The sequence below is a fragment of the Oncorhynchus clarkii genome, chromosome 21, assembly GCF_045791955.1.
Source record: "Oncorhynchus clarkii lewisi isolate Uvic-CL-2024 chromosome 21, UVic_Ocla_1.0, whole genome shotgun sequence".
Lineage (NCBI taxonomy): Eukaryota > Metazoa > Chordata > Actinopteri > Salmoniformes > Salmonidae > Oncorhynchus > Oncorhynchus clarkii.
In genome coordinates, this window is record NC_092167.1 from 12,067,693 (window position 1) to 12,081,042 (window position 13,350).

The 13,350-nt window shown below is 43.6% G+C and overlaps 1 protein-coding gene across 1 annotated transcript; it reads right to left on the reverse strand.

Annotated features, from left to right (window-relative positions):
- Nucleotides 1-924: 924 nt before the first annotated feature.
- LOC139378571 (uncharacterized) lies at nt 925-12,898 on the reverse strand. Its single transcript, XM_071120860.1, has 23 exons — nt 12,504-12,898; nt 11,778-11,980; nt 11,456-11,560; nt 11,038-11,133; nt 10,834-10,944; nt 10,588-10,711; nt 10,041-10,425; nt 9,841-9,908; nt 9,495-9,747; nt 9,201-9,361; nt 8,744-8,966; nt 8,431-8,600; nt 7,957-8,206; nt 7,700-7,842; nt 5,829-6,090; nt 5,558-5,679; nt 5,245-5,479; nt 4,990-5,135; nt 4,559-4,805; nt 4,172-4,308; nt 3,821-4,064; nt 3,469-3,617; nt 925-3,373 (listed from the first exon to the last, which is right to left on the reverse strand). Exons 1-23 carry the CDS (start codon nt 12,532-12,534, stop codon nt 3,126-3,128), a joined length of 4,113 nt encoding a protein of 1,370 aa, XP_070976961.1. The 5' UTR covers nt 12,535-12,898; the 3' UTR covers nt 925-3,125.
- Nucleotides 12,899-13,350: the final 452 nt, after the last annotated feature.

Here is a 13,350-nt window from a genome sequence, read left to right on the forward strand (position 1 = left end):
TGTGAACACCCAGACACTGTTGGGAAGGTGGAAACTCTGACAGTAGTAATCTCCTGCATCTTCAGCCTGGACTCCACTGATGGTCAGAGTGAAGTCACTCCCAGATCCACTGCCACTGAATCTAGATGGAGTCCCAGACTGAAGGGTTTTAGCATAGTAAATAAGGAGTTTAGGAGCTCCTCCGGGTTTCTGTTGATACCAGTGCAAATAGTGTCCATTGCTGTTACTGTGTACAGCACTGCTGGTTTTACAGCTGAAAATGACTGAGTGACCCACTGAAACAGCGTTCACTGCAGGAGTCTGGGTCACTGTGACCTGGCCTCTTGACTCTGAAACAGAAATGCAATGTATATTTATAATTTAATTGTTCATTTATTTGTCCAGTATAAAATCATTCCTTTATATTGTCAGGGTCATTTTCTGTAAATTATATTACCTTGGAGACAGAGGGTAAGTGTCCAGATGAAGATGGTGATAAAAGTCATGGTTGTTGTGGGTTCTGTTGTCATGAAGGACAGCTCACAGTCATGAAGTGTTAAACTCACAAGGCTATAAACACTACCAGAGCACTGAAGCATGTGCTGGCTATGCAAAGTCTCCTCTCTATGCAAATGATGTTCCGAGGAACAGCTATCACCATCAATGAATGATGAGAACAGGATTTGTTTCAAAGGCTATCTCACCGTGGTATCTAAAAATAACATGAGTAAGCAAAAAGTAGGTGCCTGTGCTTCTAGAATTCAAGTGGCTTCTTACTGTGAGGCTCTGCTAGAGACAATCTGTTGAGGATAAAATGGATGTGGTCTCAATCTCTCCGCAGTGGTTAGAGCTGGTAACAACATAAACCTCAGTGTTTCAGTGAACCTAGATAGAGGTTAAAACACACTGAGAGAAAAAATATACCACAGAAACATACATGATATAGTAGCCAAACTCCACTCAAAGGAATTTAATCTAAATTGGTTCACTTGAAAAAAAGGCCTAAGAGCACAGAGTTTGCTAAAAACACAAATTTACATCAAATATACAAATAGAGTGCCTTGCGAAAGTATTCGCCCCCCTTGAACTTTGCGACCTTTTGCCACATTTCAGGCTTCAAACATAAAGATACAAAACTGTATTTTTTTGTGAAGAATCAACAACAAGTGGGACACAATCATGAAGTGGAACGACATTTATTGGATATTTCAAACTTTTTTAACAAATCAAAAACTGAAAAATTGGGCGTGCAAAATTATTCAGCCCCCTTAAGTTAATACTTTGTAGCGCCACCTTTTGCTGCGATTACAGCTGTAAGTCGCTTGGGGTATGTCTCTATCAGTTTTGCACATCGAGAGACTGAAATTTCTTCCCATTCCTACTTGCAAAACAGCTCGAGCTCAGTGAGGTTGGATGGAGAGCATTTGTGAACAGCAGTTTTCAGTTCTTTCCACAGATTCTCGATTGGATTCTGGTCTGGACTTTGACTTGGCCATTCTAACACATGGATATGTTTATTTTGAACCATTCCATTGTAGATTTTGCGTTATGTTTTGGATCATTGTCTTGTTGGAATCTCCGTCCCAGTCTCAGGTCTTTTGCAAACTCCATCAGGTTTTCTTCCAGAATGGTCCTGTATTTGGCTCCATCCATCTTCCCATCAATTTTAACCATCTTCCCTGTCCCTGCTGAAGAAAAGCAGGCCCAAACCATGATGCTGCCACCACCATGTTTGACAGTGGGGATGGTGTATTCAGGGTGATGAGCTGTGTTGCTTTTACGCCAAACATAACGTTTTGCATTGTTGCCAAAAAGTTCAATTTTGGTTTCATCTGACCAGAGCACCTTCTTCCACATGTTTGGTGTGTCTCCCAGGTGGCTTGTGGCAAACTTTAAACAACACTTTTTATGGATATCTGGCTTTCTTCTTGCCACTCTTCCATAAAGGCCAGATTTGTGCAATATACGACTGATTGTTGTCCTATGGACAGAGTCTCCCACCTCAGCTGTAGATCTCTGCAGTTCATCCAGAGTGATCATGGGCCTCTTGGCTGCATCTCTGATCAGTCTTCTCCTTGTATGAGCTGAAAGTTTAGAGGAACGACCAGGTCTTGGTAGATTTGCAGTGGTCTGATACTCCTTCCATTTCAATATTATCGCTTGCACAGTGCTCCTTGGGATGTTTAAAGCTTGGGAAATCTTTTTGTATCCAAATCCGGCTTTAAACTTCTTCACAACAGTATATCGGACCTGCCTGGTGTGTTCCTTGTTCTTCATGATGCTCTCTGCGCTTTTAACGGACCTCTGAGACTATCACAGTGCAGGTGCATTTATACGGAGACTTGATTACACACAGGTGGATTGTTTTTATCATCATTAGTCATTTAGGTCAACATTGGATCATTCAGAGATCCTCACTGAACTTCTGGAGAGAGTTTGCTGCACTGAAAGTAAAGGGGCTGAATAATTTTGCACGCCCAATTTTTCAGTTTTTGATTTGTTAAAAAAGTTTGAAATATCCAATAAATGTCGTTCCACTTCATGATTGTGTCCCACTTGTTGTTTATTCTTCACAAAAAACATACATTTTTATATCTTAATGTTTGAAGCCTGAAATGTGGCAAAAGGTCGCAAAGTTCAAGGGGGCCGAATACTTTCGCAAGGCACTGTATATAGCCTTTTGTTTGGCAAATAATAACAAACAAAAATCTAGAAGTTCAGAATGTCATGTGGTATTGACCAATTGTCGTTAGAGGATTACCTCAATCCAATCCCTTTCAAATATGTTGCTTCGTTAAGTTCAGGTCCTTATGTCACAACACATGTGCACTTACAGTGAAATACATGACAATAAACATCAATAGTCCTTTACACTTAGATTTAAGCACCGATACAAAGGTTAAATACGTGTCTGTTTTCCGACAAAGAAAAGTGAGATGGATGTTGAGTCTCTTCAGCAATATTCAACATAGCAACACTGCCTCTGAAATAATACAGTACCTCTCCGAAAACAACGCAGGAGACAGAAGACACAGGTCATTGTAATTGTTTATACACCTCTTTTCCAGAAGTCATTGTTGAGTCATTGCATCTTTCCTGTGGCTCTACAAAACTGTCTTCAGATGTTCACTAATGTTTCCTCGTTGTCAGATTGGAATAATACTGAGGTTCAGTTGTGTTGCCCTTGTCTGGCACTGCTCTGCTGTTTTCATGAAGCCCTGGTCAGCCATCATTTGAGAGATCTCTGTATACATGTGTTCCATTTCAGTGTTTCCCCTCAGGTCCTCTTGGATTCTGACACTGCCCCATATGCCAAGGAGGGCTTCAGTCTCCTCAATGCTCCAGGGGAGATCTAGTTCCCACGGTGATGGACAGCTGCCTGATTCTGGAGAGACTGAAAAAAAAAAAAACGTAAACGAAGGCCCAACGTTGATAGTATAACGTAAAACAGCCTTTACTGTACAGAGACTGGGAGATTGTTTCCCTTACCAGTTCCTTGGACTTGGCCACCTGGGACCTCTCCCATGTCTGTGGCACCATTCGATTCCTCAGCCAGAGAGTCACAGGGTAGATACTTGTTCCCGAATATTTGCACAAACTGATCGTAGAATTTGCACTCAACTTTTTCCCCTCCAATCCTGGGAAAATAGAACATAACATTTGGTTGTTGATTCAATACTTATTCCTCATATCTGGTTAGTTAATGAGCTTTGCTTATCTAACATGAGCATGGCAAACCTCTGACCATGAATACACAACTATATGGCGTCTTCATAATCCATTCACAATTATAAATAGTGGTTATCAATTTCATATGCATATCTTTTCCCCCATGGCTTACTGTTTGCTCTCGCAGAACTGGCGAAAGTTGGCCTTTAGCCGCTTCACTCTAGACTGGCACTGTTCGGCTGTCCTCAGGTAGCCCTCGTTGGCCATGGCCTGAGAGATCTCAGTGAAAATGTGTCTGTTTTTAGTGCAGCCCTTCAGATCCTCCTGGACCTCGTCACTCCCCCAGATACTGAGGAGGACCTGGGTCTCACTGTCACTCCAGGAGAACTTGGAGCCGTCAGTTAAAGGACGGCTAGCTGAAGACAAAGACACCCAATGAACACATTGTTTACAATGGGAAGGGGGTTAGTGTAAATAAGACAACTCATAGAACATTTAAAGGTATGGTATGGCTTTGCTTTACCTTTCCTTTGGTCAACTTCAAGTGTAGGCTCCCAGACAGCAGCTTCCTCATTGTCTAACGAATCTTCGGCCAAACTGTCAACGTTGAGCTCCCTCGAGAAAATCTCCTCCATCTGGTCGTAGAACTTACATTCCATTCTGAGGAAAGGGAAGATTTGACTATTTAATTTCAGTTGAATCATCATATCCTCTGACCACATGTACTACGTAACAATAACAGTGATAAAAACAAGACTGCAATTACATTGTTTACTCATGTGATGAAAATAAGTAAAGCATTGATTTGTTGACTTAAAGATATTGCGTCAATTTATATCCGATGATGTGGCGTGATTTTTAAAGTAAATAACTAGACATGAAATGGTAGTTATAAATCTTTTGCATTCACTTGTCATGGTGGAAGCTGGCCTTGAGTCGTTTGATGCGGGTGTGGCACTGCTCAGCTGTCCTGATGAACCCCTGGGTCGTCATCCTCCGTGAGATGTATTCAAACACATGTCTGTTCTTCAAGCAGCCGCGGAGGGAGAGCTGCACATGGTCCTCACCCCAGACCTCCAGCAGAGCCTGGGTCTCCCGATCGGACCAGGGCATCTTTCTGCTGGACTCCGCCACAGCGTAACTGACTGAGCCCTGGCCTTCAAAAAAATATGTTTTTGGGAGGCTTTAGGTGGCTACTAAGTACATTTTTGAAGATTGATTATGACTAAGGTCCTGATTTGACCTGACCAAGACAAACAACTGTTGGCACTGACACAGGAAAAACACAGGGCCCTAATTACATTAGACTTTGAGGGTAAGGATAATGAGGAGGCACCATACCCGTTTCCTGATCTGGTTCCTCAGTGGGATCTGGATTGAAGTCATCACACAAATCAACAATCTCTGCATCGAGGGAGAGCGTGTCGTTGCCTAGCACCGGCTCCAGGAACCTGTAGTATCTGAAGAGTAAGGGCTCCCCTCCGTTTCTGTAGGTACGACCAGAGGTAGAGGGAAGTGGGGGGTTCATTTGTAACAGGTACCAATTTAGGCACCATGACTCACCTTACTCACAAATAATCGGTGCTTTGCACTTACGCCCTGCTGTGGAGACACCGTCGGTAGGTTTTCCTCAGCCGCTTAACCCTCGAGTGGCACTGCTCTGCTGTTTTGAAGTGCCCAATGGTGGCCAGCTTCTCCGCTATGTCGGCGAAAATGTGCCCGTTGCGGACGCAACCTCGTAGACTGGCCTGGACATCCTCGTTCCCCCACAGCTCAATGAGGGCCAGCGTCTCTGGCTCTGACCACGGGATGCATCTCATCCCATCAGCACCTGCTCCGGGAGATATATACATTGGAAACATCCAGTGTCTTCAGTGTAAACAGATAACTGTCTGTATTACCACCGTACCTGTGTCCTGGTCTACTGTTGGATCGTCTCTTTCATCATACTCATCAATGGACGCCGCTTCATGCCCAAGTATTCGCTCCAACTGATTGTAGAACTTGTATTCCACTCCCTTTCTTCCACATCTGAGAACAGCAGACAGAAAAGGAAGCCATTTAAAAAAATTAGATGCAGAATTGTGGCTACGGGTTAGATTAGAGTACACTTATTTGTATGCTTCTGCAAATGAAAATCAACATAAAGGGTCCAATTTAAACCTGTTTTGTACACATACTTTTTCCTGTCGTAGCACTGACGGAAGTTGTTCCTCATGGACTTGACTTTCCAACGACACTGCTCTGGGGTCTTGGAGTACCCTTGGTCATGCATCTTTTCTGATATGTCCATGTAGACAGGGCCGTTATAGACAAAGTCTCTCAGCACCCTCTGAACCTCATCCTCCCCCCAGATGTCAATGAGGGCCAGGGTTTCAGGATCCAACCATGAGCCTGGTGTGATCCTCTCAGAAGTGGTGTAGTTGTCCACTTCTGTACACTCTAAATACAAAACAGCCCAATAACATGAAAGTGTCTCTGTTTAGACTTGGCAAAGGAACTTGTGTTGAGGGGACGGCACCTACAGTAGAACCAGTAGTTAAATAGACTGCTCAAAAAAATAAAGGGAACACTAAAATAACACATCCTAGATCTGAATGAATGAAATATTCTTATTAAATACTGTTTTCTTTACATAGTTGAATGTGCTGACAACAAAATCACACAAAAATTATCAATGGAAATCAAATGTATCAACCCATGGAGGTCTGGATTTGGAGTCACACTCAAAATTAAAGTGGGAAAACCACACTAGAGGCTGATCCAACTTTGATGTAATGTTCTTAAAACAAGTCAAAATGAGGCTCAATAGTGTGTGTGGCCTCCACGTGCCTGTATGACCTCCCTAAAACGCCTGGGCATGCTCCTGATGAGGAGGCCAACTCCTGGACAGTCTGTGGTGCAACGTGGCGCGAGACATGATTTCCCAGATGTGTTCAGTTGGATTCAGGTCTGGGGAATGGGCGGGCCAGTCCATAGCATCAATGCCTTCCTCTTGCAGGAACTGCTGACACACTCCAGCCACATGAGGTCTAGCATTGTCTTGCATTAGGAGGAACCCAGGGCCAACCGAACCAGCATATGGTCTCACAAGGGGTCTGAGGATCTCATCTCGGTACCTAATGGCAGTCAGGCTACCTCTGGCGAGTACATGGAGGGTTGTGCGGCCCCCCAAAGAAATGCCACCCCACGACTGACCCACCGCCAAACCGGTCATGCTGGAGGATGTTGCAGGCAGCAGAACGTTCTCCACGGCGTCTCCAGACTCTGTCACATCTGTCCAGTGTGAACCTGCTTTCATCTGTGAAGAGCACAGGGCGCCAGTGGCAAATTTGCCAATTGTGGTGTTCTCTGACAAATGCCAAACGTCCTGCACGGTGTTGGGCTGTAAGCACAACTCCCACCTGTGGACGTCGGGCCCTCATACCACCCTCATGGAGTCTGTTTCTGACCGTTTGAGCAGACACATGCACATTTGTGGCCTGCTGGAGATCATTTTGCAGGGCTCTGGCAGTGCTCCTCCTGCTCCTCCTTGCACAAAGGTGGAGGTAGCGGTCCTGCTGCTGGGTTGTTGCCCTCCTACGGCCTCCTCCACGTCTCCTGATGTACTGGCCTGTCTCCTGGTAGCACCTCCATGCTCTGGACACTACGCTGACAGACACAGCAAACCTTCTTGCCACAGCTCGCATTGATGTGCCATCCTGGATGAGCTGCACTACCTGAGCCACTTGTGTGGGTTGTAGACTCCGTCTCATGCTACCACTAGAGTGAAAGCACCGCCAGCATGTGTCTTGCTAATTGCCTATAATTTCCACCTGTTGTCTATTCCATTTGCACAACAGCATGTGAAATTTATTGTCAATCGGTGTTGCTTCCTAAGTGGACAGTTTGATTTCACAGAAGTGTGATTGACTTGGAGTTACATTGTCTTGTTTAAGTGTTCCCATTATTTTTTTGAGCAGTGTATATAACAAACAGGGTTCAATCTGACATAGCCATGCTGGGTGTCAATAGAACGTTTGCATAGTTTGAAATGAGCTGAACTTTTTACCTTGAAGTGAGTCACTGTTTGATTCATCTGATATGTCATTGGTCAAGTCTGTCACCACTGTGCTGGTAGAGGGAGGCTGCCTCTCAAGTATTTGATCTAAAATATTGTAGAACTTAAAATGAACCTGCTCAGATCCAGATGAACTAGGAAGAGCACAGGTAGAGAGAGATTGCAAAATTAGAATCAAATACGTAATCCAATTCACATTAGCAACATGACAAATGTATCAACAATAGAAGTTGAAATGCAATGGCCACCTGATGGTTTCCTGGCACTGCCGATAGCTGGCTTTCAAACGCTTTATCCTGGTGTGGCACTGCTCTGCAGTTCTGTGATAACCACGGATGTTGAGCTTTTCCGAAATCTCTGAGTATATGTGACCGTTGTGCGGGCAGCGCTTCAGGTTCTGCTGCACAGTGTCGTCTCCCCAGAGCTCCAGAAGGATCACTGTCTCACCGTCCACCCAGGGGATCTTCTTCCTGTCCTCTGGCACGCCCACCACAGCCTCTGGATGGATCAGAGTCAAAGGGAAATAGTGTGTGAGAAGGATTGGCCCAATCCCAAACCATCTACTCACCCTTGTCCCTAAAACCTTGCTGACTTCGTCTCACAGATATCAAAGAATGAGTCAGATATGCTATGTTGAGTTTCTTCCCAGTCCTTCAAGTTGATCTTATTATAGTATACTAGTGAAAGAGGAACTGGTTAACCAGTAGAGAATGTGACCATACCCCTCTCCTGGGAAGAGTTAACAGAGCACTCGTTGTCTGCTGACCATGCTTCTCTAGAGTCCATGTCAAGACAGTTTTCTGACACCTCCACGTATGAGGGAAGCTCATTCCCCAGTATTCTCTCCAGTAGGTCATAGAATTTGCATTCTACTTGCTCTCTGCCTTTCATGCTGTGTTTGGGGAAAGAAAACAAAGCACATTTTCAAAACAAATAATTTTTCTGGCTCAAATAGACCAAATGTAAGCCATCACAGGATCACAGTGGGACTCCCAATGCACAAAGAAAATGATTGTTAAACTATAACTGACATACTTGTTCTCGTAGCACTGTCGGAAACTCCGTTTCAGTCTTTTAACCCTTGTCTGGCATTGCTCTGCAGTCCGGATAAAGCCCTGGGCAGACATCTTTTGGGATATCACAGCAAAAAGGTGCCCATTTCTATGCATACCCCTCAATTCCCTCTGCATTTTGTCATCTCCCCATATGTTGATTAGGGTGAGGGTCTCCAAGTCTGTCCAGGGAACACTTCTTGTTCCTTCAGTGGAAATAGAGACAAACACAAGCGCAGTGATCACTGATTATTAATCATTTGATTGATTTAGATGAATCACATTGCAAATTCCAAATGTAAAATCAGCTGTATTAACATTCAAGCAGTTTGACCACTTTGTAAGGTGGTGGGCAACATGCTGCAGGCAAACACACATTAGCCCCTTTCCCAAGAGACAATATTATGTGATTTACCAAGAAAGGCACAATCGGACCATACCCATATCTTCTAGACCAGAGTGGCCAGGGAATTCCCAATCATCAGTGTCTTCTAGATGGTCATCTGTCACCTCTTCAACATCATAGGTGACCTCAGGAACCGTTAAGGGGGACACATTCCCAAGTATTCGCTCTAGCTGGTCATAAAATTTACACTCCACTCTGTATATAGGGAATGGTTTCAGTGTGAGAATATAGATAAGCACATTCCAGTGATATTGTCCATAAGAAACAAAAATATATTATAATAATAAATTCTATATACATTGCAAATGTTCTTTAGTAGTGTACTCACTTCTGCTGGAGAGACTGACGAAAGCTGTTCTTCAATCGTTTGATCCTGGTCTGACACTGCTCTACAGTTCTCATGTAGCCTCTCTCAGACATGTTTTTGGAAATGAGAGTGAACACGTGGCGATTTTTGACACAGCCTTTCAGAACTCGCTGCACAGAGTCTTTTCCCCAAATGTCTATGAGGTTTAGAGTCTCATCATCCGACCAAGGGACTTTGATGTCAGTCGTCATGGGATAGGCAGCATCTTGGGGTTCTTGACACAAAAGGGTAAGTAAAACTGTCATGCATTTTATTTTACCATGTACTGTATTTCAAATTTCATTCAGAACGAACAGAGATTCCACACCTGTGTATTCTCCCCATATCGAGATGAGAGGAGATTCACTAAAAGATTCGATATTCACTGGAGAATCCCTGTAAAAGAGGAAGACAGCAATGTATATAAAGCAGAATTAAAATCCCCCCCCCCCCCCAAAAAAAATGGAATGACATCAAAGGCATGCTGGGAGACACACCAATATAAGCTACTTCAATATCAGTTCTTACTGAAACAGAGGTGAATCTGCTTGCCGTTTCCGGGGAACCTCCGAACTGTCGCTCATTTTCCTCTTCGAGGGCAGAGTCTGCCCTCGCCTACTCTCATTTGCTGAAAATGATGTTCCCTCCTCCACAATTTCATCTGTTTCAATTCTGTCCCTCTGTTCATTTCGCTTCTGTCTTGTTCTCTCAGATATCCTCCTCTTGCCAGTCTCCAGATTGGATTGGTCAATGGGAATCTCAATAATCTCTTCTTTATTTGGATGGTTTGAATTTGGTGTGGCATCTTGCAGGTGTTTTTGAGTTTGTTTGTCAACAGTAGTCCCCAGTTTTGTGACTGGAGGGAGAGACAGAGAGGAGAGGATGCAGTCGTCCATAGGTAAAGAGCAAGTGTCTGAGAGAAATAGAGAATGAGAGGCTCAGTAAATCACTGCGACTTCTCACCCGTTTAGCTACAGTCAAATAATAAATGTATAATTTTAACAATCAAAGCAAAGTAATACAGTAGCAAAGATCATGACTCATCAGTCATAATTATCTACTAAGCCAGCCTTACCTTTTACGTCAACATGTCCAAGATTTCTGTGATGTTCAATTAAAGCCTTCATCTCCTCTGGCGGAGTCGCTGATTGCAAACACTCATCCAGAACTGAGGGGGCTCCATCAAGCCATGACACCATCTGAGAAAGAGCCCTTAGTCATTAGCAGTGGTAGGTTAAAGTTGAATACAATACATGCTGTATTTTGAAGGCAATTGTCAAGGTGCGTATGTGAAGTATAATGTTGAGTTCAATGGTAGCACCTGTGCAAAGTCTGGTACAGGCAGCAGCTCCTCCAGTCTGGAGAGGAACTCCCAAAGGAGAATCTCCAGTGCTGTGTCATACTTCTGGCCGTACTGTACTGGGAACACCTCCTGGGGGAGTTAGAAGACATAAAAATGGAACTGTGAGTGAGGGGTGGGGGGGGGGGGAGAGAGAGAAAATTAGGGAGAGTGTCATCATCTCACCAGGAAGAAGTCCTCTTTCACACCTGGGTCTTGAAGAAGGGTTTGGACCAGCTCCAAGAAATTGGCCCCGGAATCTTCTACTTGTGCATCAGTCACCTTTAACATGCACACACACCGCGGGAGATGAATTTTCACCTTTATTTAACCAGGTAGGCAAGTTGAGAACAACTGGAATTACCCAAACTATGTGTGCATTTCTTCCTATTGATTAAATGTATTTTATGCACAGGAGGCTGCTGAGGGGAAAACGGATCATAATAATTGCTGGAATAGAGTGAATGGAATGATATAACACATGGAAACCATGTGTTTGATAACATTCAATTTATGCCATTGCAGACATTACTATGAGCCCGTTCTCCCGAAATAAAGGTGCCACCAGCCGCCTGTGGGTTAATGTGCATAGTAAATCACCCACACAGTGGTCCCTGGGTGTAGTAATGGAAGCTTTGATTCTGTCCAGGTGGGGTTGGATGGTCTTAGGGTCGACTTGGTGATCACCACGACACAACTCCAGAACCAGCTATGGTCACAAAAAAAAGTATTTAAACGTTATCATCTGCGCTCTTGATACGCTTTCAGCAGTGCGCTACGTGTTTACTGGTTCAACTATCAACCACTGTACGACAGATTGGAGGGAACTAATACGGTTGTTAGCAATAGCTAAATGTACAAAAATAAAATACATTTCAGCCATTAAACAAATCCATATGCAGACACACATGCACACACATGCTAACCCTGGCTCTCAGTCCCAGGATGAGTTGGGCCCTCTGCCGGTAACTCAGCAGCTCTGGAACCATCTCTGTCACCGAGGTGACAAACTCCTCCAGCATCCCATAATGCATGACAAGTCCTTTCTGCACAACTTGCCACATAGCAGCTGACATAAGTTGCAGGGGTGGGGCCAAGAGCCGTAAATAAGAAATTGATAGAAGGGGATCTGTGAGAGAGAGAAATAATTATAGTCGCACATTAAAAACACTACTGAGATCTACCAGCTCATTGGGTATTTGCTGTTTCAAAGACATTACGTCATAGGACTGACTGGCCAACATTAGTGTAAGGGAGCCCTCTACTGGCCCTTCAAGACAAAAACAATGCCACATTATTTATTTAGCCACCCCATGCTTATACTGTAATTTGAGAATATTCATTAGCAGTGAGACTCTGTGTTTAGTGAACATATGAGACACGTAATCTTAATTTTTGCCTTTAAAAATTGCACATAGCCTAAACTAAATATGAGAAGCAGGATAAACGTTCACGAGGATGGCACCAGCATGCAGATTCATTACAGACTCAACTATATAATGCTGCATTCAGGTCGGCACGAGGAAACTCGGAAAGTTCCGCTATATACACGTTGTATGTAAAACAATGATCGCAAACAGGTTTGTATAAGAAACGTAGGCCAAACACTGCCCAGGTGGTGAAAGAAAATCATTATTTCAATAGTCACGCACCTTTGTAATTTTCTGTATGGCTTCTTTCCATTGCTTGTTTCCAATTTTCAAAAAATATCCGACAGTGTCGCAAATATATCTAAATAACAATGTTATTTAGCTTGTGGTAGTAGTGTCAACGCAAACCAAAATGCTCTGACGCTATCTTGGTCAAATGTGGATGTATTTCTAATAAAAAACGTGCAGAATTATCATAATCATTCTGCAGATCGAAGTAGATATCTTTGCGCGCATAAATCATTCAGAAATATAAGGAGAAACTGCTTCTCTCAGTTTGAATTTGGATGACCGAAAACCAAGATTCTGGTCTAATCCGCTTTGGTCCGGATCACATGAAGCCTGATTCCCCCATTGGTTGTGGAGAACCACAATAGCCCGATTTTGCTAATGAAGTCCACTAGGCGGAGTCACCGCCACTTCCGGGTTGATTTTAAGGCCTATGGAGATATAGGCCAAAACAGCCATATAATTATCCATATATCATGTATCCATATAATCATCCATATATGACTAATCCCCTTTAAACAATCAGTTGTGTGTGTGAATTACACCCATGACACGCGGGGGGGTCTCCATTTACAAACTCTGCGGTACTGTATTTACTGTCTTTGCTTTGGCCTTTTCCATACATTTCGTTTTTCTTTCATCACAACTGAGGAGGAAGGGTGTAGCCACAGCAACAATGCCAGACTTCAGGGAACGCTTGCGAAACAGACCACGCCGAGGTTAGGGATTTAAGAAGTCAATGAGAGAAGTGAAAAATTATTCCTGAGTTGTTCATTTTCTCGAAATCTAAAGACACAACCTAGATCCGAACCAATGTCTTAAGTAGTTGAACATGTTATTA

What these genes read in the sequence shown, in the direction of transcription:
- LOC139378571 (XM_071120860.1), bottom strand. Translation starts at nt 12,534, where the DNA reads ATGGAAAGAAGCCATACAGAAAATTACAAAG. An exon ending in CCATACAGAAAATTACAAAG is followed by an intron (nt 11,981 to 12,503) that starts GTGCGTGACTAT and finishes TCTCTCTCACAG; the next exon opens with ATCCCCTTCTATCAATTTCT. An exon ending in CAGTGCTACGACAGGAAAAA is followed by an intron (nt 5,680 to 5,828) that starts GTATGTGTACAA and finishes TGCTGTTCTCAG; the next exon opens with ATGTGGAAGAAAGGGAGTGG.